Raw genomic sequence first — 25905 nt, 5'->3', positions numbered from 1 at the left:
TGTTCAGTATTTGGATAGGAAATCTAGAAATTTAAAGTTGCTGTTGTAGGTGTTATTGGTGAATCAGTGGGTGGAGCTCTTCCTCCTGGAAAATAATTCTAAAATTGTATGGAGCTCCCATCTTTCCGATGAGATGTTAAACCCATCTCGCTGTGCCATTTAGATCCCATGGCAGTTGGTGAAAGAGCAGGGCTGTTAACTCCTGGCTAAATTATACTTTCCTCTTGCAGAATCTGACCTCCCTACAGTTCCCTCTCAGGTTGAACAGATGAGGCAGGTTCTCACTTCCCTGCTGATCTGCGGTGCGATGGGCATGTGGGTGCTGAACCGTAGTGGTGGCAGAGTGGGTTCCCTCTTGCATTGAAAGTGCTGTAAGATTCTTTGAGATGAAAGGCGCTGCATGGACGTGTTAACTGTAAGCTCCTTAGTTTGCTTAATGCTTGTGGTGATGACATACCTGGAATGGAAAGAAAGCGTGGTGGGGAGAGGTGGGGGGTAGATTCCTCCAGGTATCGGGGCGCCAGTGGAGCTCGAGTGCCAGGGTCTGCTGGCACATCTGGTTTGCAGGTGCATCCTGGGAAGCCCGCATGTTGTTTCCAGTGCCCAACTGGGCTACACAGCAGTGCGGCTGCCCCCTGTGCAGATCAGAGCCAGTCAGGTCTGCTTTTCATGTTCATTCCTTTTGGCTGATCCATAAGAAAGAAGGAGGGGGCTTGTTGTAAAAAGTGTCTTGGCTAATTGTGTGCCAGTAACATCTCAGGTGCGTTTGCATGTTTTTTTTTTCCACGCAACGGTTGTAATAATGTTGGTGTGATTGTGGGTGGCATACAAGTATGTTGCTACAGAGGGCTGCCCCTACCTCTCATCCGACAGTCCTAGAACAGCTAAAAGTGAAAGCAAATGCGGTTGTCTGGCCTCCCAATTAAGTAAAATATTGAGCAATACTGTGGAGCAAATGCACACAGATCGAACTCAGAGCAGAAGGACCAGACAGGACCCCTCCCGCACTGAGCTTGGTGAGTCACAGTTGAGCCTTGTGCCATATAGCCGGAGGCAGGGTTGAGCGTTGAGACTGCGACAGAACAGGCTGCCATCTCCCCAGTTCCATAGATCCGATTACTGCTCCCCGGAACACTGGGAATCCTACTCACTGGAACACTTTTAATAAGTCAGAAACCTCAGCTGCAGCTTAATTAGTATCTTTGTTTAAAGACCTCTTGGGTCATTTTACTCTTTGGATTGCTGATGGAGCTTTTTTTGTCCGATAGTCACAAAGGCAGTAATTCATGGTGTATAAATAAGACTACATTATCTGGGGTATGTACGAAACTTTCAGTGTAGCAGCATTAAATAACAAACAGTAAGCTCACTACTGGCTTGATGACTTGAATGTTCAATTTAATAAACTATGTTGGGTTTCATGCTCCTTGCTGTAGATGTTTAGGATTGTGGAACTTAAGCTTAACCAATGTAGTTTGTCTCACTGGTGAAATACTTGTTAGGCCATCAGGTTTAACAAGTCAGGGGCCGCAGGCAATGAGTGCATTGCTTATCCAGGCCGTGCTTCTAACAGCAACATTTTTTTTCCCATTTCCATAACCTCTTTGATCACACATTCAAGGATCTCCAGTGTACTTTGAACCAGCCAGTCAGGCTTTGAAAGCTCAGGATGTGCCACAGGCAGTAGACCTGAACCTGAAAGACTGAAGACTCTAGGGAAGGTCACATTATTATTGATGTGCTGTGGGTGTGGCCATGAGATCTGTTAAGTCCCCAGCGTAGAATAAGTGTTTTTTTTTCTTCCATTTTTGAGATCTGTTTCAGATACCCTTGCTGACCATCAGGAAGCCCGGGATCATGCTCCAGTGTTGTACAAACAATTTCTGTCACACATGCACACGCGTGCATACATACTGTTTTGATCTCCATGCACAGATGCATGTTTTCTTGGGCGGCCATGCTGTATATTAACAGGGGAAATCTGAACACTGTAGGTGCGTGCTATTAATGGGAAGCAGATGTTGGGGTGTGCCAAACTAGGCTGACATCTCCCTCCACACTGAGGCTAACCTAATTGAGATACTTGTTAGGATTAGGAAACTGCAAAAGTGAAACTGAACAAGAGCTGGGCGTGGAAGCGGTGCCTTGTGGAGATCTTGAGTTTTAGTGGATCTGTCACAGTGTTTGGTGCTGTTCAAATTAGACACTATCTGTGATGGGGAAAGTATTTAAGAGCATCGCCTCTCTCCCCTTTCATAGTGTTTGAACCTCCAGGTGTGTCACTTGGTGTTATAACCCATGAGGTACATACCCTACCTGGCTTGGAGTGTTGCTCTCAGTTTTTCCATCTTTACATTATTCTGATACCTCTATATACTGCAGACAAAAGCAGTTGTAATTAAGGTGGTTCCTGACCTTTTTTGCATGGCAAATGAGCTCCTTTTAAAACGGGTGCAGTATGTTAACATGCAGGTACAGTAACAAGGATGTGCATTGTAATGTCCTTGTCACAGGGAGCTGAGAGCCCAGAAGAAGACCGAAGTAATGTTCAGTTCACATCACTGTTGTCTTGATGAAGCCATAGACACTGAGCTACAGTATATAGGCAGTCCCTGGCATATTTAATACTGGGTTGCTTTATTTGACCCACCGTAAAAAGAAATTTAGATTTGCACTAATTGCAATGGATATGCATGCAGAACTACATGTACTTAATGTCACCTAGTGCTTCTTTGCATAACTTCCACTCTAGTCTTTTTTATAAATAAATCTTAAATTTACTTTAATCTTTGAATATTTTTTTCTTTCTAATGTGGAATACAGTGTATTGAACATATTTCAAAGTAAATTTGTGAGCAAAGCAGAGCATAAAGTAGGATAAGATCCTTCTACTGTCAAAGCTTAAAATGTCTCAAGATATGCAATGTGATCACTTAGTAAAAACAATGCATTTACATTTAAATATATAAATATAATGCGATTAGACATCAATAAGTAGACCTCTATATTAACTTGTATAGCATATGTACTTAAGGCTCAAGAATGAATCTGACTTGAGTAAAATGTGCCCGGATCCAAACTATTACATGGGTCTAAATAGTATAGGCTGCATGTTTAAAAACAACTTTGCAGGTTTTGAAAGTGAAAGTTTGCGTTCACAGCCAGGAAATGGCATTCATAACCATCATTTTTAACCAAATATTAAGCCGTAAATTCTTGAGCTTTGTAATACAAAAATGGCTGTATCTTGAATACCCGCCCTGGATTTTCCTCCAGAACAATGTTTTTGTAGGTGCTCCATGTGGACAGAATCCTGGGAGCTTCTTGCTTCACATTCTGGGGCATCATTCTCTCCCCTTGCATTGCATTCCGCAGCGGTGAGTTGGCTTTAAGATCTGGGGACCCCTGTAGACCAGATTGTCCTCCGCATGTTCTCGCATTTTTATTTAAATCGCCAAGCTTAGTAGCTTTCGTGTAGCAGTTGCCACAGTTTTCGGTCAATGTAATCGGGCATTGTGCACGTCAGTGGAAGGATTATACCCATGCAGCGGAGGTAGATCGTTCCTTTTGAAGGAAGCAAATGATTGACATTTAGGGGAAATTAACATTGTTAAGGGGAAGCTCCTTTTAATAATATATGCATGCTCCAGCACTTTTATCAGTTAGCCTGTTGTTACCGGTTCAAGAAATTGTATAAAACAGGCAGAGGTGTGATTTAATCCTGATTGTTACACCATGGTTCAATGTTGGTTCTGAACTTTCATTTCACTATGCTTTAGTGAATTTTATACAGTACATGGGGTGGTGGAAGATTTTCCAACTTGCATAAGTGTCAATGGACTAGACAGGGGACTAGAAAGAAAACCTTCATTTTAACGGACTTCTGATTTAATAGGATAGAATGTGCTAAATGGGAATTCTGTCTGTAAAATCAGAAATACTGACCTTTCCCTGCAAAAAGTATGAAATGCACAGATAAAACAAGGTGGAAATAAATATTCCATTTTCTTTAAAATTCAGGAATATCAGTGGTACCCTACAGGGGTAGGGTAGGTCATTTGCTTATAATCGGTCAGTTTCTCATATGCTTTAGTGAATTTTATACAGTACACGAAATAAAGAGCTTGTATATTTGTGATGATCATTCCCTCTTGCATTATTCAATATTCATTTAGTGTATTGATATCAGTTATAAGTCAAGATCCAGAAAAAATGTGTGTATATTTTTCTCATTTAATAGTGTGCTTCTGGGGCTAAAAAACAATTTGTGATTTAATGGGCACCCCCTTCCCCTCTATTTCGAAATAATAGAAAGTGTTTCATGTGAGAAGTGATGGTTAAACCATCATTCCTCTGAGCTCTGGGACAGCATGGCGGCGGGAGATAATGAAATTTTGATGTCTCTCTCCCTGGAAACAATGCTGCCACAGGAAGTGTTGCATGTACTTTTTGTTTTTTACCTGCAGGGAAAGCACAGTGTGTTTCTAAAAACTGGGCTGCATAATTGACAAGGCGTGTAACCTTAGCTCCTTAGTTCCATCATTTACAAGGCCATGAATAATGAAGACGTTCAAGAGGGGAACACAGTCAGCGCACATGGCCTCCAAAGAAACAAGTAGAGGCTCAGACCACACTGTTGTCTCTTCAGGTGTGAGGGAGAGAGAGCAAGGTGGCACAAGAGGAAGGACAGTGGAGGTGAGTGGGCACACAGGTCTGTCCACATGAAGGAGGACCTGGAGGAGAGGTCTGAAAAGTGGAAATCTGTAAACCTCCCTTTGCCTGTGGGCCCATTCCCGCCTAGTCTGTCCTTTCTCTTGGACTTCTCCAGTCGAGCACACAGAGTAGCAGGCCTCTAACGCTAACCCTGGACAAAGTGCGTCGCCAGCGTTGGAAGGGAAGAGCGGGCTGTCTGCAGACATCAGCAGAGCCCCAGGTGTTGCCAGAGGTGCTGACACTTTGAGATCTCACGGGGAGATGAGGCTGTGCTTTAAGCCTGGTAGCTGCAGCTGCTGCCTCTGTGTTGACTGCAGGTTCTGCTTCTGCTTCTGAAAAACAGCTAGACCCAGCTAATAACTTTCCTTAAGACAAATGTTTTTATTAACCCGTTCTTGCATTTTCCATTTTTTGGTAGCCTTTTAGGCCTATTTTCAGACCTTGAAAACGTCACTCACACTTATTTTGTCCTAAGTGTGTTTTTCACATCTTGGCTTGCAAATGATGGCTCCGTGCCTGCAAGCTCCTGGAGTGCCACAGGAGGCGCTGCATCACAGTGATCCCTACCAGACTAATTCCTCTCTACCCTTGTTGAATACTGATCACTATAACCCAGGCTGGAACCTGTGCTGATGGAGTTCAAAAGTATCTGGGGATTTTTTCTCTTGGAACCTTTGTCATCAGCATATTAGATGATTTCTGCACATGGGAGGGCACATCTTGTGGGCAGACCCTTCCATACTTTCAGAAACCAGGCAGTTTGCATCACAAAAAGAGTAGTCATGAAAGTGATGTCCACTTTGAATTGGAAGGTGTAGGTTGTGTGTGCAGGAAACAAGCCTATTCAGGGCTTCTGAGCTGAATACTTTGTGTTGGGAGCTTTGTCTTGTTTCATTGGAGTGGATTGTTGGCCAGGTCTGCACTTGCACAGCACTTCACCTGGGTTCTGTGTAACTACTGGGCGACTGAGTCACAGCAAAAATAGCGTAGTCTTAGCAGGCAACTACTGAGGCTTTGATACATCTGTGTGTTTTTCCAAGCTCCAGGGAGATCTGATTGGCAGAAAGCTGTTTGGATCTCAAGCTTCTGATCAGGTCTCTTTAAATGCAGCATGCTGAACTGTAGGGAATGCTGATCCTTTGAACTTTAGACAGACCGCTTGGAGTAAGAGAGTCAGTTCTGCATCTCCGTCTCCTTTGGCCTGGTGGTGGAATGCTGGAATCAGTTAGTTTTTCAAAATGAGGGTTTTGGTGGTGTCCAGCGCTGGCTGATGCACTCTTGAATGCCGTATCCTGCTTCTTGTGACGTTAATGTGTCCAAGAGTTTTTGAAAGGTATGTCCTTTTCCTCTTTGTCACAGTGGAGAATGCTAGCTGTTACTACACAGGAGGATAATAACTAGTTGAGAAAAAGTACAATAGGAGATTGTGTTGCTGTTATCTTACTGTAAAAATACTCTAGGTATCCCACCACTAGCATAAGTAGTCCATCTAGTGCCTGTTTAGCTTCAGTAATCATCCAGAGTCTTTTTGCGATGGCTTTTCACATGCATGGCTATCTGTGACTGGAAAAAAAGTCCCCAAATTCTGAATCTGTTCAAAGACCTCTGATTTTTTGTTCCACGACCATTTGGGAAAAGCATGGTAGGTGCATTTTGCCAGATTAAGTTGCAAATTGCATGCGCTATTAACATATTGGGGTGCTGTTGCGATGATATACATTTTTAACATAATGTAGGGACTTTTCCTCTGTTGAAGAAGGGGTTGGCTTGTCCTGCAGGAAGTTCTGCTGATACAGGGTGATGACTTCCTGTTTTTCATTTAGAACTTATAAACATTCACAAAGAAGCCAAGCCAGTTTTGATCCTGACCGAGATATACATGCTCATGTAATCTTCCAGGGTATTGAGAGTATACATGGGTACATAGGGCTGGGCGACATGGCCAAAAACATTATCACGATAAAAATGTTCATATCAGTCGATATCGATAGTTATCACGATAAATGTCAAATCATTATTTCTTTCAATTTTAAGGCAGATTTTTTCTCCTGAGTAAAACTTGAAGAAACCAGACAGTTAATTGGTAAATTAAACAACTCTTTATTTAAAGAACACAACAAACACTTGCCGAACAGCAGAAACATTAAACAAATCTGAGGTAAAGAGTATTCAAGTCTTTTTTTATGTCAAAATATGCATGAGTAAAATTTACAAAATAAAAATCTTAATAGAAAAATTAAATACTGCAGTGTGATAAAACACACATAGAAGATGGCTCAGACAGACTGCAAAGTTTAAAGTGCTTTAAAGAATCATATCAGAAGTAGTGGCGAAAAATGGCACCATTTGCAGCTGCCGCTCTACCATCTCCCTACAATCTTCATACAGCTGAGGAAGTGCAGTCAGTGCAAAATGTTTCCGACCAGGTAGCTCGTATCTGGAGTCAAGGATTCTGATAAGCTTTCAACAGTGCTAATGGGAAGCATGTCTTTTCCAATGCAATATGCAACTGCATTTGTCTTCTTGTCTTTTCGTTTTTTTGTCGTAAGGCACGGTGCTCGAAAATTATGCTGCTGTGTAGTCACACTGAATACTGGCCTGGTGCTTATAGATGGTCCCCTTCCACTAACAACAATAGTTTGTGACTGTAATTTTTTACTTTCTGCGTGTTCTAATGGGTGATGTTGTTTTAAATGGTGAAATAGGTTTGTGGTGTTGCCTGTCTTTGCTGGCACGGATCTGCGGCACAGTTTGCAGTGCACGCTGCTGTTTTATGTCTGATCATAAAAAGCCAAAATATCTCCAAATTACCGAAGTTGAATGACCTTTTCTGTTGACGATGTCATCGTCCTTCGAGCTGGTTGTTGGCAGCACTACATTTGCTTCAGTGTCACTCATTTCTTCACTCTAACTACAATCCTGTCAGCCACCACCGTGTGGGTAAACAACACCACGTAAGCTGCCCGGTCTGCAACACACACATGCATATCATGCGCAAAGCATAAACATATATATCGAACATTTATCGAACTTTTGTTAAAATTATATCGAGGAAAATTATATCGCGATGATTATCGTTATCGAATTATCGCCCAGCCCTACGGGTACATATTGCAAACATTTGTTGAATGTTAAGTTAATAAGCTAATAAACATAGTTATCCAAGTTATTTTGCAAAACAAATCCACAGGTTTTAAAATCTGAAATAGCTCAAACTGGCGGGCGAAGGGGGGGGGGGGGGGGAGGGGTTTCAGGCCCACATTCTGGGATTGTGAAGAACACATCTGTGCCCCTTTGGGTGATGTCCTATAGACTTTTTGGAAAAGGCTAGCTCCTGTACAGCCCATGGCAGGAGGAAAAGAGGCCCATTAAGAGTTGATCGTGGCATCAGATAAGCTTGTCTACTCTGTCCAAGTTCAAATTTTTGAGAAGCAGGTGATATTAAGAAACTTCTACCTTAAGCCTAAGGTTACATCACTTTTGGTTTTTAATTGCCAACCCCTGTTCCTCATGCTTTCCTGAGGGTCTGCATGTGTTTGCCACCTTCATATGCAATTTTTTTACAGTACACCCGCTGTATAATGCATTCTGTTAACAGAGCAAGCATTCACAAACCACATGAAAGCTGCAGAATCTAGTGAATAACTGTACTTTGTAAAATGGCCATTTGTCTAGGACATGTTTAAATTCCATTTAGAGGTGTGAAAGGGAATTGCACTGGCATTTTAACTGCATTTTTTAAGCTAAAATATGTAATCTAGATGGACAGAGCTCCAGTTATAGGGCTTGCGAGTTGGAGAATGAGATCTGTCTTGGCGGCAGCATCACTGCTTACCACTATCGGGAGGCCTGGCTGTTTTGCACTGTAAGTGTTCAGGCCTACACAGCCTACTGTGAAAGTTTAAATGAGACGCTGAATGGGAGGGCGGAGGGGCTTCCTTACTGCAGCTGAGAGCCAGCGCAGCTGAGTCAGAAACACTGCTGTTGCACTCTCCTGAAATATTTAGGAAGTATTGCGGTCAGGGACTGTGTCTGGTCTCGTCGGCTTGTTTGTAAAGCTCCAGACTGCCTGGCTGAACCTCTTCACAGACTGCCGGTTTGAGCGGTTGGGAATCTGGGGACAGCTCCTTTTGTGTTTTTTATTTTCACTTCAACAACACCACTGTGAAAGAAAATGGAACAGGCAGTCTAATCTATTGCCATCAGCTCATCTGCTTTGCTTACTGGCCTTTGGCTGTTTCCAAACACAACTCCAGGTTCCAGCGTCTCTGCTGGGATTGTGGTTTCTGGTGTTTGCATGTCAAAGTTCTAGCCAGGCTTGTTTAATCACGATGATATTATTTGGAGGCCTCCAGAAATAATAAAAAATGTAGTGGTCGTTTACACACACGGATAGTGCTGTATTGCTGCTTAAAGGAGTTTAACTTATTAGAATAAAAGCCATCTTAACTTCCATATATGGGGAATTAGAGTGTAAACTTAAAAGAGGTGTCTTGGATAAGTATAACATTAAAAATGCACTTAAATTTAGAATGGACATTGTTTCAATGACTGTTTAAGCATAGCATTATAAATGTATCGTCTCAAACCCAACATAAATATAAAAACAATTGTTACAAAGTTTAGGCCAATGTGTTTGACATAAATGGATTGTGTGCATTTTAAATTTTACAAGCCTGTCCTCTAGCAATGAAGTCCGTGAACTTGGTTTGTACTTCTGTCTTTAATGCTGCGTGGAGAAAGCTTTCTATCCCCTTCTATCAGATCTTCTTAATTCTGTATCTCAGACAGGCGTCCTATAGGGGCCAATGAGAACACACCGGCCACGGTCTCTTCATAGATCTGAAAGCAGCAATTCTGAACAAAAGCTCTTTTCTTCTCCAGTCAGATCTTTTGTTCAGCATTTTGCCTGTTCCTGTTTTTGTCAGCAAGTTCTTTTTTATCTTCATTTTGAGTTTGTTTCTACTAACAATCCACCACCAAGCAGACAGACCTGATTTTGTTTATGCCAAAGTGGTAATGGTTGCTTTTTTTTCGCAACGCTGATTATCCCTTAATCTGAGCCATGTCAGGTTACAATTAATGAAAAATGATTACTGCAATTTTGTCTTCTGCATATGTTCAGGCTCTAAATAAAGCAAGCAGAAGAGGATTCAATATAGTGTGCATTATCTTTCTTCTTTCAATACCTGCTGATTGTTCTTGCCTCCTCTGGCCTAGTAGGCATGTCCATGGTCTTCTCTGCACTCCTCTGTATTTTTGTATGTCTAAAGATTGAGGTCATGGTGAAAATTCAGCTGCAATTTTGAAATGCACAGTGTGCTTGCAATTCATTAAGACTGACTGATTGCAGAGATGGGCAGCACTGGAACAGAGTGAGATATACAGAGTTGCTGTTGAAATCATGTTCATATTGAATGCGCTCTCATTGTGCTATTGATGTGTTCATTACTAGGCCGTAAAGCATATGGTTTCATACAAAAATGTTTAATTGTCCCGATTTAATTGAGTGTTGTGGTTGGCACTGCTGCCTCACAACTGGAATTGATTTAAACTTGGAGCCCATTCTGTGTGGAGTTTGCATGTTCTTCCTGTTTTTTTTCTCTCTCCAGGCGCTCCAGTTTACTCCTGCCTTCCCTTAATTTGGTGTCTGTGAGTGTGCATGAGGACTTAAATCCACCCCCTCCAGACCAGGAATAATCAGCCTTGTAGTTATCTAAATAAAGTTTATTTAGCACCATCTGAGCAGCCAGACCAGCAGAGTCACTCATTCTGTTATAGGCTGAACCTCAACTGTCACAGGATCAGGCCTAGCTAGAGTTGCTTGTAGACTGTAGCCAGGCTGTGCTGTGCATCAGTAACCCCGATGTGGCTTGTGGTGGTGGAAGGGGGGCAGGGCTGCGTGTGACGGTGTACTCTGCAAGACCTGAATCACCCCTCCAGCCGGCGCTGCATGGCTGTGGCTTATAGCATGCAGAAGAGTGTTTTTGCTCATCATGTGCATCGCCCTTCCACTGCTGGTGTGAAGGTCATGACCGTGCGTTTTGTACACTTGACAACAGTTCAGCGCAGATTGAGGGCGTTAGACGCAATAAGTGCAGAGTATATTAATACTGAAGAAGAGCTCAAAAGGGATCAATACTGTACCTTGCTCTGTGGGATTCCTGCTTTATAGCACTCAACGGTTCCTTCCAGCGTGTTATTCATTGCTGCCCACTGTCACGCTGCACTGACTTGCATACACATTGCACATCTAAGATGTACCTGCCTCCCTGTTGTTTTATTTTTACATTTGCCTTGATAAGGCCATGGGCTAAGCAAATAGGATTTTTCCTAATTTCAAAGCACTCATGTTCATGTGAGATCCTCTCTGCTGCCCTCCCCTTGAGCATTTCGAAAGAAGCCCATGTCATGGGTCTGCGTCCTTCCTGGGGCATGGGCAAATGAACTTGTTAAACTGGAAACAGTTTTGCATCGATGACTCTTTCTTCAAGTCTCATAGGTCTGAGGGGGACAAAGCTGGAATGGATGGAATTTGTTTTTTAACTGCCGAGGGCTGTGCAGATCTTGGCCAACAAGAGTATTGGAACACGAATCCCCAGGCCTCAGGGTCCCCGGGATCCTTTCTTGTTTGATGTTTAGAGTAGTACTCCCCTTGTCTCTACCCCAATCTGTTTTTATGCTGCCATCCTTTCCTGATCTGGGTCACTGCAGAGACATTTTAACAGTGCAATGTATGTGTGAATATGTGTAGTATAGCAGCACAATTCAGAAAGTCATTTTAGTCGAACATGATTTTAAACAAAATGCCACCACATTGTGACAGCCTCACAGCTGGCTACAGCTGGCTACAGTTACCTGAGATTTGTTCTTGATATGGTTCACAATGAAGAACACTAATGTGATCCTTTGAATACAGTTTGCCCTGTGCAACACTAATTTGCAACCACAGTGCATTTGTAAGGCTTAGGATTTACAGATCAGTCTACTGGACTCTCCTCTGGATAATTGGTTTTATTACAGTGTGTGCAGAACTTTTCATGCAGTGCAACTAATATAATCTTAACAGCATTTCCAATCTGCAAATTGAGACTTTTTCCTCAGACCTTAAAATGGGTGAATGAATATCACTAATTCATTACATTTGTATGGGGCATTTTTGTCTCAAAACAGATCCCAAAGCACTTTACATATAGGAGGGGACCTATTTCAGTGAAACACCTTGCTGGGTCTCCCAGAAACAGCTAATGCAATAGTTATTTGTGTTTTAACACAAAGTTTGATGAAGTAAGGTTTGCAACAAAGTGGCCGGTCTCACATGTATGTCTATATATAGTGACTGGAAGAGATCTGACTGAATCATGGAAAACCAGCATTCCTACTAATAAGGAACTCCAGAACATTTATAAACATAAAGACCCTGATAGCTGCTGCCTAATTTAGAATTCTGAGTTCTGAAATGTCTCTGTTTTCTCTTAATGTTGTTACTAAGCTATGTTCCTTTCACCTTTTTTCAGGGATTTCTTACCCCGTGGGTCTGGAATTGTGACTAGGCGCCCTCTTATTCTGCAACTGGTCAATTCCAAAGCAGGTATGTTGCCCTTCCCTTGTGCTGGATATCTAGCCCTGAAACAGGAGATGTCAGATTTAAGTTAACCTATAGCTAGAACCTTTGGGTTCTTATATGTAAGGAGAGGAAATCTAATCTCAACTCTATATGCTCAGGTAGAAATGTTTTCTAGTATGCAATGTCTTTGTGTATCTTTGACAGTGCCATTCTCTGAAGAACTTTGAAGAATTTAAATATTAATTACTAAACCTCTGCGGTTCCTAAACCCTGAAGTCCAGCTGTTTGTATTGACTGTGATTAGGCTCCCTCCATATTTTGTAATTACACAGTTTGTCTTCATTAAAGTTACTTATTTTTGGTTATTAGCCCTGGCCACTGTACAATACCCATGTTTTAAAGCCTTAATAGTCAGCTGGCTGTGGTTCTTAATTAAGGCCATTGATCTCTCTTAAAACTTTAGGGTTTAGCAAAATTGTGCTGGAGCAGGATTAGATCAGTACATTTCCTGATCATATATGATCTCTGCCCTGTATGTTTTTCACGTGACATCTTTGGTAGCTGTCCTTCCACCTGTAAGAGAATGAAGGAATGATAACTTAAGAAGACCAATTTGCACCTATTACCATTGTCTCAAATAGTTAATCCAGATGATAGGACACTTAGGTTCTTATTGGTGTTTAGATCAGTGGTACGTCTACCTCCTTCCCATGAGGTTTGTAATACAAGCTGTTTCACACTGATCCAGAAACATAGACAGATTTAAATATTAATTACTGAACCTCTGCGGTTCCTAAACCCTGAAGTCCAGCTGTTTGTATTGACTGTGATTAGGCTCCCTCCATATTTTGTAATTACACAGTTTGTCTTCATTAAAGTTACTTATTTTTGGTTATTAGCCCTGGCCACTGTACAATACCCATGTTTTAAAGCCTTAATAGTCAGCTGTCTGTGGTTTTTAATTAAGGCCATTGATCTCTCTTAAAACTTTAGGGTTTAGCAAAATGTCCTATCTGGTGAACCTTCTGTTCTGAGAACTATAGACATTCTGTCTGAAAACACCCTTTCCACTTCTGAAGCCATTGTTCATTTTTTTATTATAGTTAGATTTAAATTAGGTTTGGTGTGTATACTTACTGGTCAAAATATTAGGGACTCCTACTGAATAATGACTTGGGTATCTATTAGAAGTAAGAGTTGATCCAGAAAGTTCTGAAAACACTTCAGCCCAATGCCATACAGTTCTTTTAGCAAGATTGCCATGAGCTTTTTTCTTTGTTGGGGATAACTGTGTGTGTGTGGATTGAATACTGATTCCGCCAGTTTCAGGGTTTTCAGATGGAAAGATGTGGTGACTGCTTTGGTCAGAAAAGGTGATGTGATCTTCAATCAGATTCTCTCCAAGCCAGCTACATAAGTCCCATTCCTGAGTCTCATTGCACATTCGAAAGAAGCTTCCTGAAATTTTGGCCAGTGTATTAAAAGAGAAGCTTGCTACCCAATGTAAAAAAGTACGTTTCCTTTGCAAGTGCTTTTGAAAAAAAAACAACACTCGAAAAAGCATTACACAGTAAATAGAACAGACCAAATAAATGACTAAAACAAATATATATTCAAAATCGTATTAAAACTATAGGCCTTTAAACAAGTTTTTAAAATGTCCATAGATGCAAAATATCCAGTGATTGTGGGCAATGTGTTGCACTTGTTCTGTTCAGGAAAAGGCTATGTCATCCATTGTGTGGATCCTGCATTCCAAATATCTAGCCCTGAAACAGGAGATGTCAGATTTAAGTTAACCTATATCTAGAACCTTTGGGTTCTTATATGTAAGGAGAGGAAATCTAATCTCAACTCTATATGCTCAGGTAGAAATGTTTTCTAGTATGCAATGTCTTTGTGTATCTTTGACAGTGCCATTCTCTGAAGAACTTTGAAGAAAGTTACTGAGAGCAAAATGTCCAGCATCATCTCTGCAGACGAACTTGCCAGAGTACGAGGCATTAGTGAGACAATGTATAGATTCCATCACATCAAAACTGTAGGGCAAATGAGCCAGAGGTTCAAAATGGCATCTGGAGTCCAGGAAACAATCAAAGTTGAGCCAGGCAGACAGCACCACATCACTCTCAGCTATATGCAGTGGGTTAGGGTTGTGTCTCAAATAATTTGTTTCACTAGTAAAGGAGGAAGGGAAATTACTTTTAAATGCATTTTGTTAAGTTTTGATTTGTTGTTTTTTGCCCCCCGCAGAATATGCAGAGTTCTTGCACTGTAAAGGGAAGAAGTTTGTGGATTTTGACGAAGTGCGGCTGGAGATTGAAGCAGAAACCGACCGAATCACTGGCTCCAACAAAGGGATCTCCCCCATCCCCATCAACTTGCGTGTTTACTCGCCTCATGGTAAGAAAGCCACTAAATTCTAGGGAACTCAAACACAGTAGCTGAAGTAAAGCAGTCCTTTGAAACTGGATCTTTCTTAGTAGCCACTGTCCACCAAGATATGCATTGGTGTTCTGTAAGTGGAGGCCTGGTGTGCTGTTAACCTCATTGTTCAGTGGTAAGAGTCTGGCCATGCGGCCAAGGTGTTGGGAACTAAAATGGGCTAAAGGGCTGCTTTATTATTAATGATTCTGTATAATTCTATACATGATCTCGTGTGTCGCTGGTCTTTGTAATAGTTTCAGACTATTGCATTTACTTAACCTCACATTTGTTCATTTTTATTGCTTTCATTTAATACAGCTGATCTGAGATGATAGATTGTACTGACTTAGTACTTAAAGAGGTTAAATGTAAGGCAGCAATCTGCAGGATATTTTGCTCATTTTGTGGCTAGTAACTAGATGATCCAAGGATCTCGTTTAGTCATTTCTTAAATAATCCCAAGGAAATCAGCCTAAATAACATGAGGATAGATTTTGCCAGCCACCTTTTATGTAAAGAGCCTCCCATCTTTTGAATGCACTTTCTCATCAATGCTATTTGTCGACGAAACCTTGTTTCATTGCTGAGGGATCAGTTGGGTTCACCCTGTTGGTAACCTTTTGGGTCTTGAGAACTTGTAACAAGTCTACTCATATTCTTCCCTTGTTCATGATTGGTGAGATTCAATTCTACATGACTATCCACATGCAGTAACCACATTAATAGAATTAGAGGTGGGAAAATAATTTGCAGAGTTAAATAAGATTATAAAATAATGGTCAGCACAATGTAAACCTTTCATACAAAACCCAGTGAAAACTGTTGAGCTGGAACCTTTCATGAATTTACTGAGATAATGGGATAGATTTATTACTAGCAACCACACAGGATGAACCAAGAACCTCACTGTGGTTTTGACTTTTTGACAATATTGCGGTATAACGCTCAAACCAATAGAAAATCGATGGATAGCCATTTACTTCAGCATCATCTTGACGCTTTATTGATAAATAAAAGAAAAGCTCATTCTAAACAACATGTGTTTCGGTATGAGGAACATTGCAGTCTATAGCCCCCCTCCCGCCCACAGTGTTGTGGGAGATCCTTCATCGGAAGAGTTGGACACAGTCTTGTACAGATTTTTAATAAGCTCAATAACTACAGCAATGCACTTTGGGTCTGCCCTACAGGAGAGACACTCTGCAAGATTTTCCCAACTCTTATATACAGTACAGGCTCAGAAAGAAGTTTGTTTCCTCTTCTATATTTAATGACATCTTCTTTGATAACAGAAGTAGTTTTGCTTGTCTTGTTGCCTGCTGCTCTTTGAGGGTTTGTCCTGTTTTATGATATGACAGGGGTTGTTTGCCCTGTCCTTTGATGTTGTTTATCCTGTTTTATGGTATATTTATGAGTGTTAGTAAAGGAAATTAGCTTCTGCAGCTGATAAACTAAATAAGCTTCATTCTGTTTTGACATCACATTTGGTAAAGGCTAAAGGAACAGATTCCAGCGATTAATTTAATAGTTATGATCTGGAGAAGTAGTAATATTGCAGTACTGGATATGTACAATATTTCCATGTCTCACTTCACGTTATCCGCCCCGTGCCGGGGGCTCTTCTTTCTCCCCTGCGCAAGTGCTCAACCTCACCCTGATCGACTTGCCCGGCATGACCAAGGTGCCGGTGGGCGACCAACCACCTGACATCGAGCACCAGATCAGAGACATGCTGCTGCAGTTCATCAGCCGCGAGAGCTGCCTCGTCCTGGCTGTCACCCCGGCCAACACTGACCTGGCCAACTCCGACGCCCTGAAGATCGCCAAGGAGGTCGACCCGCAAGGTGAGATCAATGTGCTCACGTGCTGGCGTGACACGATAGTGACCACTGTAAGGATCGGGTTCGGGCTATCAGGAATAGATAAACCAGACATCGGTGAGATGTTTTCTTTTTGACTCTCGATGTGAGCACAACTGTCTGCTTGTGGAAATCCAGAACTGGAAACTCAAAAGAACAAAGCAAGCTCCTGAAGGCAGACAGGTGAGGTCAACCCCCTTCAGGAGACCTGGAACCAGAACCAAAGTCAGGGCTACAGAGGTGAAGTGATCTGTAACAAACAATTGTTCCAAAAACCGCATCTCAATAGCCACTTCGTCCTGCTGGCTAAACTGACAAATTACCTCATCCTATGGTTAGGAGAAAACCTTCTCCCTGTCTGTTACTTAAAGTTCATTAGGGTATTTATAACAATCTACATGCTGCACTTTTGTTTTTGTTTTCAAGTCATACATAGCTTATTGATCAGAAAATGTCTTTGTCAGCTGTCTACATGTATTTTTTGTCAAGTGTCATACAACATATTTTTATCAAAACTTGCTAGACATAATCCATTTTTTGTAGACTACAGGATAACAGTGCTCTGGTTACTGTTATGTTAAACAAAATATAAAATCTGATCCTTTACTCCCTTAATACATTTCGATTAAATTAAATTAAATATTCCCCCATATATACTGTATATCAACATATGTAGATCTAATTGGTTAACATAATGCTCATTACCATCCCAGCTACCCACATGGTTTACATGCCATAATACTTAGTCTCCCTCATCTTCATCACAAGAACCCTCTACCAGATAATAATGAGATCCCCATAGCAGCCACTGGACACCGTGATTGATAATCTTTTGTCTTCATTATGTGCTTTTTGGGTTTCATTTGCTCCCAGCAGTTAGGATATGGCAAAGGTCACAGCTTTGTGCAGTCAATCCCTTGATCTGTTTTAAACAATCTGATTATTTTCCTTCTGCATATAAGGATTGATTCGGGATGCACATCACTGTTTTCACTTGATAATTGAGAAGTTACTTGCCAGTGTAGTGTGCTCTCTGAAGGTACCAGTTCTGTAGGGTTTTGGCATTTACTGGAACAATTATTAATTGTAGCAGTAAATCACAAAATTGATTCTTTTGATGGCTTTAGAATCCAACCATGCGATATAACTCAAACAACGCACACACACAGGTACTAATACACGAGGATACATTTATTAATCCATAGAATATGCATATAAACCTAACAGATCTTATCGAGAGGGTTATCAGAATACAAAAGGTATATATATTCAGTCAGTTACGAAGTGTTACATATATCAAGAGGACATACGTTCAGTATATCATTCATTTATACTGTTTCGTAAATGCACTTGGTTATAACTTCTACATTAGATACTCAAAACAAGTACATAACTCTTAGGAATTAAATTGATATCAACTGATTGGGATAACAACTGAATTCTCGAGCTGTAATGCATTGAAGTTGAATACTCATCCAATCTCTGGGGATTCAGATCTCCTGCGGGCTCTCTGGCTCCATGCCAGGCTGTGCTGTGCAACTTGCGACGGTGTGCTGCTGATGTTCACTGACCGGCTAGTTAGTGTTGGCTTTAACTAGCAAAGTTAGCACAGGAAAAAAGATGACTGTGGGTCCCAGCAAGTCAGGAAGAGGACCGGTTCGTTCCTGATGAAGAGCTAGTTCTGAATAGTGATTCAGCTGTCCACAGTTCTGACCTGTTCATGAGGCCTGCTGCTGGTGCTAACCTCGGGTGGATCCTCTGGTTACTCTCTGGCAACCTCGGCTCTAGACTCTCGGAACAAAGGAAAGTTCTGGCACTCGGACACACTGGCCGTTCCGTTGTTGTCCGGGCTGAGTTTCAGGATGGTCAGGAGGTGCGCTGCGAGAATGTCCTGCCCTTGGGAGCCTTCTGCTCCTGGGCCATCCTGCCCTGGAATTCTCCTTTGAATTCCCTTTAGAAAAGTCCACAGAATTCTCTCAGGCCCTCTGTGTTGCCTGTTTTTACCTGGAGGAACTTCAGCTCGTTCATTGGCTGCAAGTTCCATGGGCATCAGAGTCCCACGTCGGTTACTCGGCCCTACCAGTCCCTGATTGGTTGATCAAGGTGAGATATGAGTCACTTACTCCTGAAACCTAGGAATGCAGTCCAGATGTCCATCTGGCACTCAATGGATGACCATTGATCATGATAGCCTTATCAAAAGAAAACATCTTTAAATCAGCCTGCATGTGTCAGCCACAGAGATGAACAGAGAGATGGGGCCTCATTTGGGAAAGCACCGCAACACTTAATTCTGTCTTATTAACAAGGATTGCCGCTACACCAGTTCAGATTATTGATAGGTGATATCAGTGCCGCACCTTTTTTCTTGCGTTGAATTTGCTAAAGCACAAAGTGTGCTCTTGATTTTGGATGCTGCGTTTTGAGTTGCCAGTTTGATGCCTGTGGTTTAAATTCAAGGCAAGTTTGACATTCGGGAGGCTATATCTGTTTGCAATGGTGTAGAGCACCCCGCTTTGAACTCCTTGTGGGAATTCAAGGCCAACAAAAGAGATCCTTTCTATTGTTTTCGATTGGAAAGTGAGCATCTGGTGTGCCTGACAGGTCTTCGGACGATCGGCGTGATCACCAAATTGGATCTGATGGATGAAGGCACGGATGCCAGGGACATCCTGGAAAACAAGCTGCTTCCTCTTCGGAGAGGTAGGATTTACGTCAGACATCATCTTTCTCTTGCTCTCTTGCTGTTGTGTGTTGTTCCCACCTGTGTTTGAGAGCATGTTAAATAAACACATATCCCTTTGATATGTAGCCATTGTCACCCAGCTGTCATTTCCCTGCTGAAGTGAATCTGCAACCACTATGGCTACATGCCTTCTAAGAATCTAATATTTATCATTTAACTGCAGTGGCAAATGTAAATCCAGCACTTATCATTTTACATTGTTTTTTTATGTTGGCTGCATCTGCTAAAAGGGTATATGCCGAAATGCTTGATAAGAGCATGGAACCGTTTTAAAAAGTCTCGGAACTGCAGTGAGAGGAAGTGCTGAGGGGAAGTGTATCACTGCTGTACGGTCCTGGCAGTGTCTTTCCTTCCTGACTGGCTGAAGACCTGTCATCCCGAGTCTTTGCAGAAAATGAAATGTGAAAACAGCATGCATTGTTCTATCAAGTGTCAGTGAAATGGCACTCTCACTGAACTGCACCACTCCGGGTCTATGCCATCTTCCTAATTAATTTGTTGTAAGTCAAGCAGGCAATGATCTAGCCAGAGCCATTTAATACAAAGGATGGAAAGAGCTGGGCATTGGCCAGATGAAAATACCTGAGAATTAAACTGATGTAATTCTGAATCTACCCCAGTATCACAAACTGCAGATTAATTAAAGTACATGACCCACTGGAGTGGTAGAGCCCTGATTGAGCTTGCCTTTGTAGGCTACATTGGGGTGGTGAACCGCAGCCAGAAGGACATAGATGGGAAGAAGGACATCAAAGCCGCCCTTGCAGCCGAGAGGAAGTTCTTCCTGTCTCACCCGGCTTACAGGCACATGGCAGACCGCATGGGCACCTCTCACCTGCAGAAGACTCTCAATCAGGTAAGACAGGGAGGGCACAGGCCAGTCCACCTAGCAGATGACAACCTTCTTATTCTCCAAGTTAAGGTTACAGTGGAGTGGTAGTACTTTAAACATGCTGTGAAGTTGTATTCAGGCTCAAGAGTTAGGATAATATTCTGAAAAATCTTTAAAAAACCTAAAGAACACGCTGTGACATTCACTCGGTCTTACTATAAGAAACTCAGTGGATATATTTCTGGTGGGGTACCTCCAAACCAGCACTAGGCATCTAAGTATTTTGCAAAGAGCCCTGGGTAATACACACTGACAAAAGTGTTATTTCCAGTAAATCCCAGTGATTTAACCAGGGAAGTTTGAGGCTGGTTCCCTCCTTACACCCAGGTTATTATAAATCATTTCTGGGAAAAGAACAGAAAAGGTAACTGTCACATGGCTTCGTCATCGGTACCTGCCTGTCCTCTAACTTGGCGGTGCCTGGTTTATTTTCCTGGCAGCAACTCACCAACCACATCAGGGACACCCTGCCCGCGCTGCGCAGCAAACTGCAGAGCCAGCTGCTGTCACTGGAGAAGGAGGTGGAGGAGTTCAAAAACTTCCGACCAGATGACCCCACGCGCAAAACCAAGGCCCTGCTGCAGTGAGTGGAACCCTATCCCTTACCCTGAGACTAGAGGTCATCATGCGAATCCCAAGATTCAAGCACATGTTTGAGCCTGCCTCCTTATACCCAGTCTTTTAGAATAGACAACATAAATCGTGTCATGGCCCTTTTGTTTAGATTTTGGCATTTCCCTATTAATTAACTATTGAACCCTTGCTTGCTAGTTCAAAGCACTAAAAATAATGGCTTTGTTGTTTTGGCATTTTGTGTGTTAGCAGCTGCTGGTCATGTTTTTAAGACCGGTATGGCACTGAAAGATAAACACAGAAGATGCAAAAACTGAGGGTAATGCAGACATCAGACAGGATTTTGTTTTTCTTCTTGCCTTTATTCTTCTCATGTAGTTTGAGGCTTTAGGCTGCAAACTGTGCAGCTGTATTCTGGTCTCCTTGGATTTTAAACTCTGATGATCTTAAGATGCCTTTAAAACCTGTAGCCCTCCATTAAATAAGGGAGTGTTGTTCTAACCTGTAATAGGAATAAAACTCATTCACATTTAATGCTGGCTAACCTCAATCTTGGCTATCTCAGTTAAATCTAGTTCATTGTATTATGCCACTGCTACCTAACCCTTACTCCAGTGGTTCTCAAACTGTATCACCACATACTGTATCGACTGCAGTCTTTCCTATTGAGAATTGTTTGTTTAATATCTCCCCGCATTGTCTTGATGAGAACATCACTCATCATGAATCCACTTAAATGCCCAGAACCCTTTCTTGCATAGCCTCCTGCTGCTCAGAATTACCCATGTGATAGTACAGTGTACCTATTTCTTACACACTTGGCATGTTAAATTTTATTAGCCAAGAGTCTTCCCAATTATAATTGTATCTCTCTTTTTGGACTTTCAAGGTCTTTGTTTTCTGCATGCCACAGCCTCTATCTAATTTGTGCTCTTCCAGAATCTGAAGGGACCATTGATCTAGATCAGGAAGTGCAGGAAGTCCAGAAATGAATCCTGTTGACATCATATGGTTGATCCTGTTTATTAACCAGTTTTCAATTACAACAAAAATATTAATGAGAGTAATAGTAAAATTGAGAATAATAGTAATAATAATGATGATGATGATAATGATAATATTTTTTTATGTAACTTTATTCTCAAAGTGCTTTAAAGAAAAAAAAGATACACAGTGGGAGTGTTTGAAAGGAAACAGAAGGAAAGCAAAGGAGCTGACACAGAACAAGTTAAATAAAAGCCCTTCTAAATAAGGTTTTGAGTTTAAATTGAACACAGGAAAGGTGACTCTCTGATATCCTTAGGGATAGAATTCCAGAGCTTTGGAACATAACGGAAGACACTGTCACCCATAGAGTGGCGACAGTTTTGGGGGGCAAACCAGATTAGAATTAGAAGAACGAAGGTTGTGAAGTTGGGAATCGAGATGATGGTAACTCAGATTGGTACTGAGGTACCAAGCCATGTAGAGCCTCATAGGCAGTATTTGGGTTCTTATAGCTTCTAATTTGCAAATTAATTATACAATTTAGATGTAGATTTATGCATCCATCTATTTTCTAACTGGTTCATGCATTTCAGTGTCACAGGGCAGCCAGAGCCTATCTTGGCAAGCAATGGGCAAGCGAACACAAACACACTAGCATAGACACTCATATTAGGGATAATTTTTCCCAGAAGCCAGTTAACCTACCAGAATGTCTTTGGACTATTGGAGGAAACCAGAGCACCCAGAGGGAACCCACAAAACTACAGGCAGAACATTCTGAGCAAGCAGCGCTAGCCACTGCAGCACCATGCCACCCATGAAGATTTATATCTGTCGAGAACCTATGATGCTAGTAAAATGTTGGGAGTCTTGGTTTATCTGCCCTCTGCTCTGAGTGCCTGGCAGCATTTCTGTCTGGTCAGCCATAGATGCTGCAGGGTTCTCAAAGGTCCTTTTTGTCCCCAGGATGGTGCAGCAGTTTGGCGTGGACTTCGAGAAGCGGATCGAAGGCTCAGGAGACCAAGTGGACACCGTGGAGCTCTCTGGCGGGGCGCGAATCAACCGTATCTTCCATGAGAGATTCCCCTTTGAGCTTGTCAAGGTACGTCTTCCCTCCCTGCTGTCCTGGCTGCAACCTCAATGTTCCATTTCACTCCACTTTGCAAACGCAAGATGCCCGTTATTCCTAAAATCAAGACAGGTACAGCTTGAAAGTTTTTGAACATCTATTGTAGTTCTTTACATGTTACATTTGTACTTTGTTTAATTAGATCCAGTCCTTAATTTCCTAAAAGAAAGGGTTTGTTTAGAGTAACCGATGGATGCAATTGAAAAATAAATAGTTAAATAAGTATTAGTGCAGATTCAAAAGTAAGTGAATCACAAGATTCATTCACCTAAATAATTGTGTGCTAAAATTATTGGTTACCAAGTTAATCAATCAAAGAGTCAATCACCAGGACAAAGTTTGGGGGTCTCTCTACTATATAAAGTTAAGAATCTTTGGCAATTTGGTTGTCCATTCGAAAGGGAAACTAATCTGTTAATGTTGACAGTACAATAAACATGGGGTTGTATCAAGTCTTTTGTATATCATAGTAGCGTTGTGATTGTCCTTTTTGACATATGTTGAGGGGGGTCTTATGAAAACAGGCCTCACATCAGAATGCAGAGTTTTCACATGCTGTCCTAATTCACATATTTAAGAAAGAAACGGTTGTCTCAGATTCATTTCTCATTCTGTTGGCATCAAAACCTGTTCCAGTAAAAGATGAATATTTGAAAAGCAGATTCTTCAAAGGCACATGCAAGGAAATGAAATGAAGAGACAGTGGTGCTGGGCGCTGCACTGAACTGCTGTAGATTTTAAAGTACCGAGCATTTGATGCCCTTACGGAAACATCCACAAAACTGGTCAGGTGTCCAAAAAAGCAGCTTATACTGGAAATCTTTCTGCCATTGAAAAGGCAATTCAATAAACCCCATGCTTTAATGTATCTAAACTCAGAACTACTGGACTTTGCCTGCAATAAAGTGGACGAAGGCGTCCGCACAGACCACCGCTGCCATCTATTTTGTTAGCTAATGTTCAGTCACTGGACAATGAGATAGATGAGCTACATTGTCGGATCAACACAGAAAGGGACCTGAGGGAATGCTGTGTTTATGCCTTCACTGAAACCTGGCTGAATGCATGCGTCCCGGACACCGCCATCCAGCCAAAGGGGTTCATCGTTTACCGCATTGACAGAAACCACCAAGCAACCGGCAAACACAAAGGAGGAGGCGTTTGCTTCCTGGTCAACAGCAAGTGGTGCACCGACGTGAAGGTAATCTCTAAATCCTGCTCACCGAATCTAGAACACCTGACCGTAAAATGTCGACCTTTTTATTTGCAGAGTTTTCCACCACTATTATCACAATCGTTTACATTCAACCTCAAGCCTGCGTGGAAGCAGCGCATAGCGAGCTCCACGACATTATCAACAAGCACGAAAACTCCCACCCAGAAGCTGTCTCAATTGTAGTTGGGGACTTCAACCACTGCAATCAGAGGAAAGTACTGCAAAAATACATTCAGCATGTCACTGTACCGACAAGAGGAGGCAATATTTTGGACCACTGCTACACAACAATAAAAGGAGCATACAAAGCACTTCCCAAACCGAGTTTCGGTAAGTCGGACCACATCGCTCTCCTGTTGCTTCCTGAGTACAAACGGAAGCTGAAGACCTCCCCGATTGCGAACAGGTCAGTGCGTTGTTGGTCTGAGGAGGCGGACAGCAGGTTAATAGACTGCTTTGATAGTACAGACTGGGACGCATTCAGAGCTCCCGACAGATTTAAATGAGTATACGGATGCGGTAACCAGCTATATTAAATACTGCACTGACATTTGTGTACCAGAAATGAAAATTAGGTCATTTCCCAATCAGAAACCGTGGTTCAACAACGACATTCGCAATAAAATAAAAGATAGATCCACCGCGTTCAAATTGGGGGACAAAGAGCTGTACAAGACATCACGGTATGCATTAGAGGAAGCCATAAAACGCGCCAAACGGAGCTACAGAGTGCAGCTTGAAACGCAGTGCACTGACACCCAGAGGCTGTGGCAGGGATTATAGTCAATCACAGGCTACAAGGGCTACAGCCAGGAGATTGACACGGACAACGCATCCCTGCCTGATGAGCTGAACCATTTCTATGCCCGCTTTGATGCTCTGAACACGGGCAATGCTGAGAAGACTCCAAGTTTGCAGGGCGAGTTTGTTCTGAAACTCTGAGAGCAGGACGTGCAGAAGACTCTGAGCAGGGTGAAAATCCGTAAGGCTGCAGGGCCTGATGGGATACCACCTCACGTCCTGAGGACTTGTGCAGCCCAGCTGACCACAGTGTTTACGGACATCTTTAACTCCTCCCTGTCAGTCCATGGTCCGCACCTGCTTTAAAAAAAACACTATTGTTCCACTCCCCAAAAAGCAAAAGTGAAATGCCTGAATGATTACCGCCCAGTAGCATTAACATCTGTGGTGATGAAATGCCTGGAGAAGCTGGTGTTGTCACACATCAACTCCTCCATCACAGAGCCCCTGGACCCCTTGCAGTTCACCTACCAGAACAACAGATCAGTGGATGATGCTGTCTCCCTGGCTCTGCATACAGCCTTGGAACACCTGGACACTAAGAACTCGTATGTGAGAATTCTGTTTGTGGACTACAGTTCAGCATTCAGTTCCATCATACCCAGTCAACTGGTGACAAAGCTCAGGGGATTAGGTCTGTGCATCTGTGTCTGCAACTGGCTGCTGGACTTTCTTATCGAGAGACCACAGGTGGTGCGGATAGGCAATAAAACATCAACACCACTCACCCTGAGGACTGGAACCCCACAAGGCTGCTGTCTGAGTCCAAGGTTGTACTCCCTGTTCACTCACAACTGCACAGCTAGACACAGCAACAACCGCATCATTAAGTTTGCAGATGATGCCACTATAATAGGACTGATCAGTGATGATGATGAGTCCACTTACAGGGATGAAGTCGTACAGCTGCTTAGGTGGTGTCATAGCAATAACCTGGACTTGAATGTGAAGAAAGCGAAAAAGCTAATAGTGGACTTTCGGAGACACAGGCCACA

General features: G+C 42.2%; 1 protein-coding gene across 8 annotated transcripts in view; it reads left to right on the top strand.

Annotated features, from left to right (window-relative positions):
• The window catches only part of dnm2a (dynamin 2a), a 98866-nt gene that overhangs the window by 15791 nt on the left and 57170 nt on the right, over positions 1–25905 (top strand). For all 8 annotated transcript variants that reach the window (XM_015349052.2, XM_015349050.2, XM_006631502.3 and 5 more), the window contains exons 2-8: positions 12231–12304; positions 14534–14683; positions 16348–16551; positions 19171–19269; positions 20008–20168; positions 20645–20787; positions 22731–22866. In XM_015349052.2, the coding sequence (XP_015204538.1) occupies positions 12231–12304; positions 14534–14683; positions 16348–16551; positions 19171–19269; positions 20008–20168; positions 20645–20787; positions 22731–22866 (967 nt within the window). The remainder of the gene's footprint in view (positions 1–12230; positions 12305–14533; positions 14684–16347; positions 16552–19170; positions 19270–20007; positions 20169–20644; positions 20788–22730; positions 22867–25905) is intronic.

Source organism: Lepisosteus oculatus, chromosome 11 (genome assembly GCF_040954835.1).
Source record: "Lepisosteus oculatus isolate fLepOcu1 chromosome 11, fLepOcu1.hap2, whole genome shotgun sequence".
NCBI lineage: Eukaryota > Metazoa > Chordata > Actinopteri > Semionotiformes > Lepisosteidae > Lepisosteus > Lepisosteus oculatus.
Note: the sequence above shows the minus strand (reverse complement) of the source record. Positions and strands in the feature narration are given on the sequence as shown.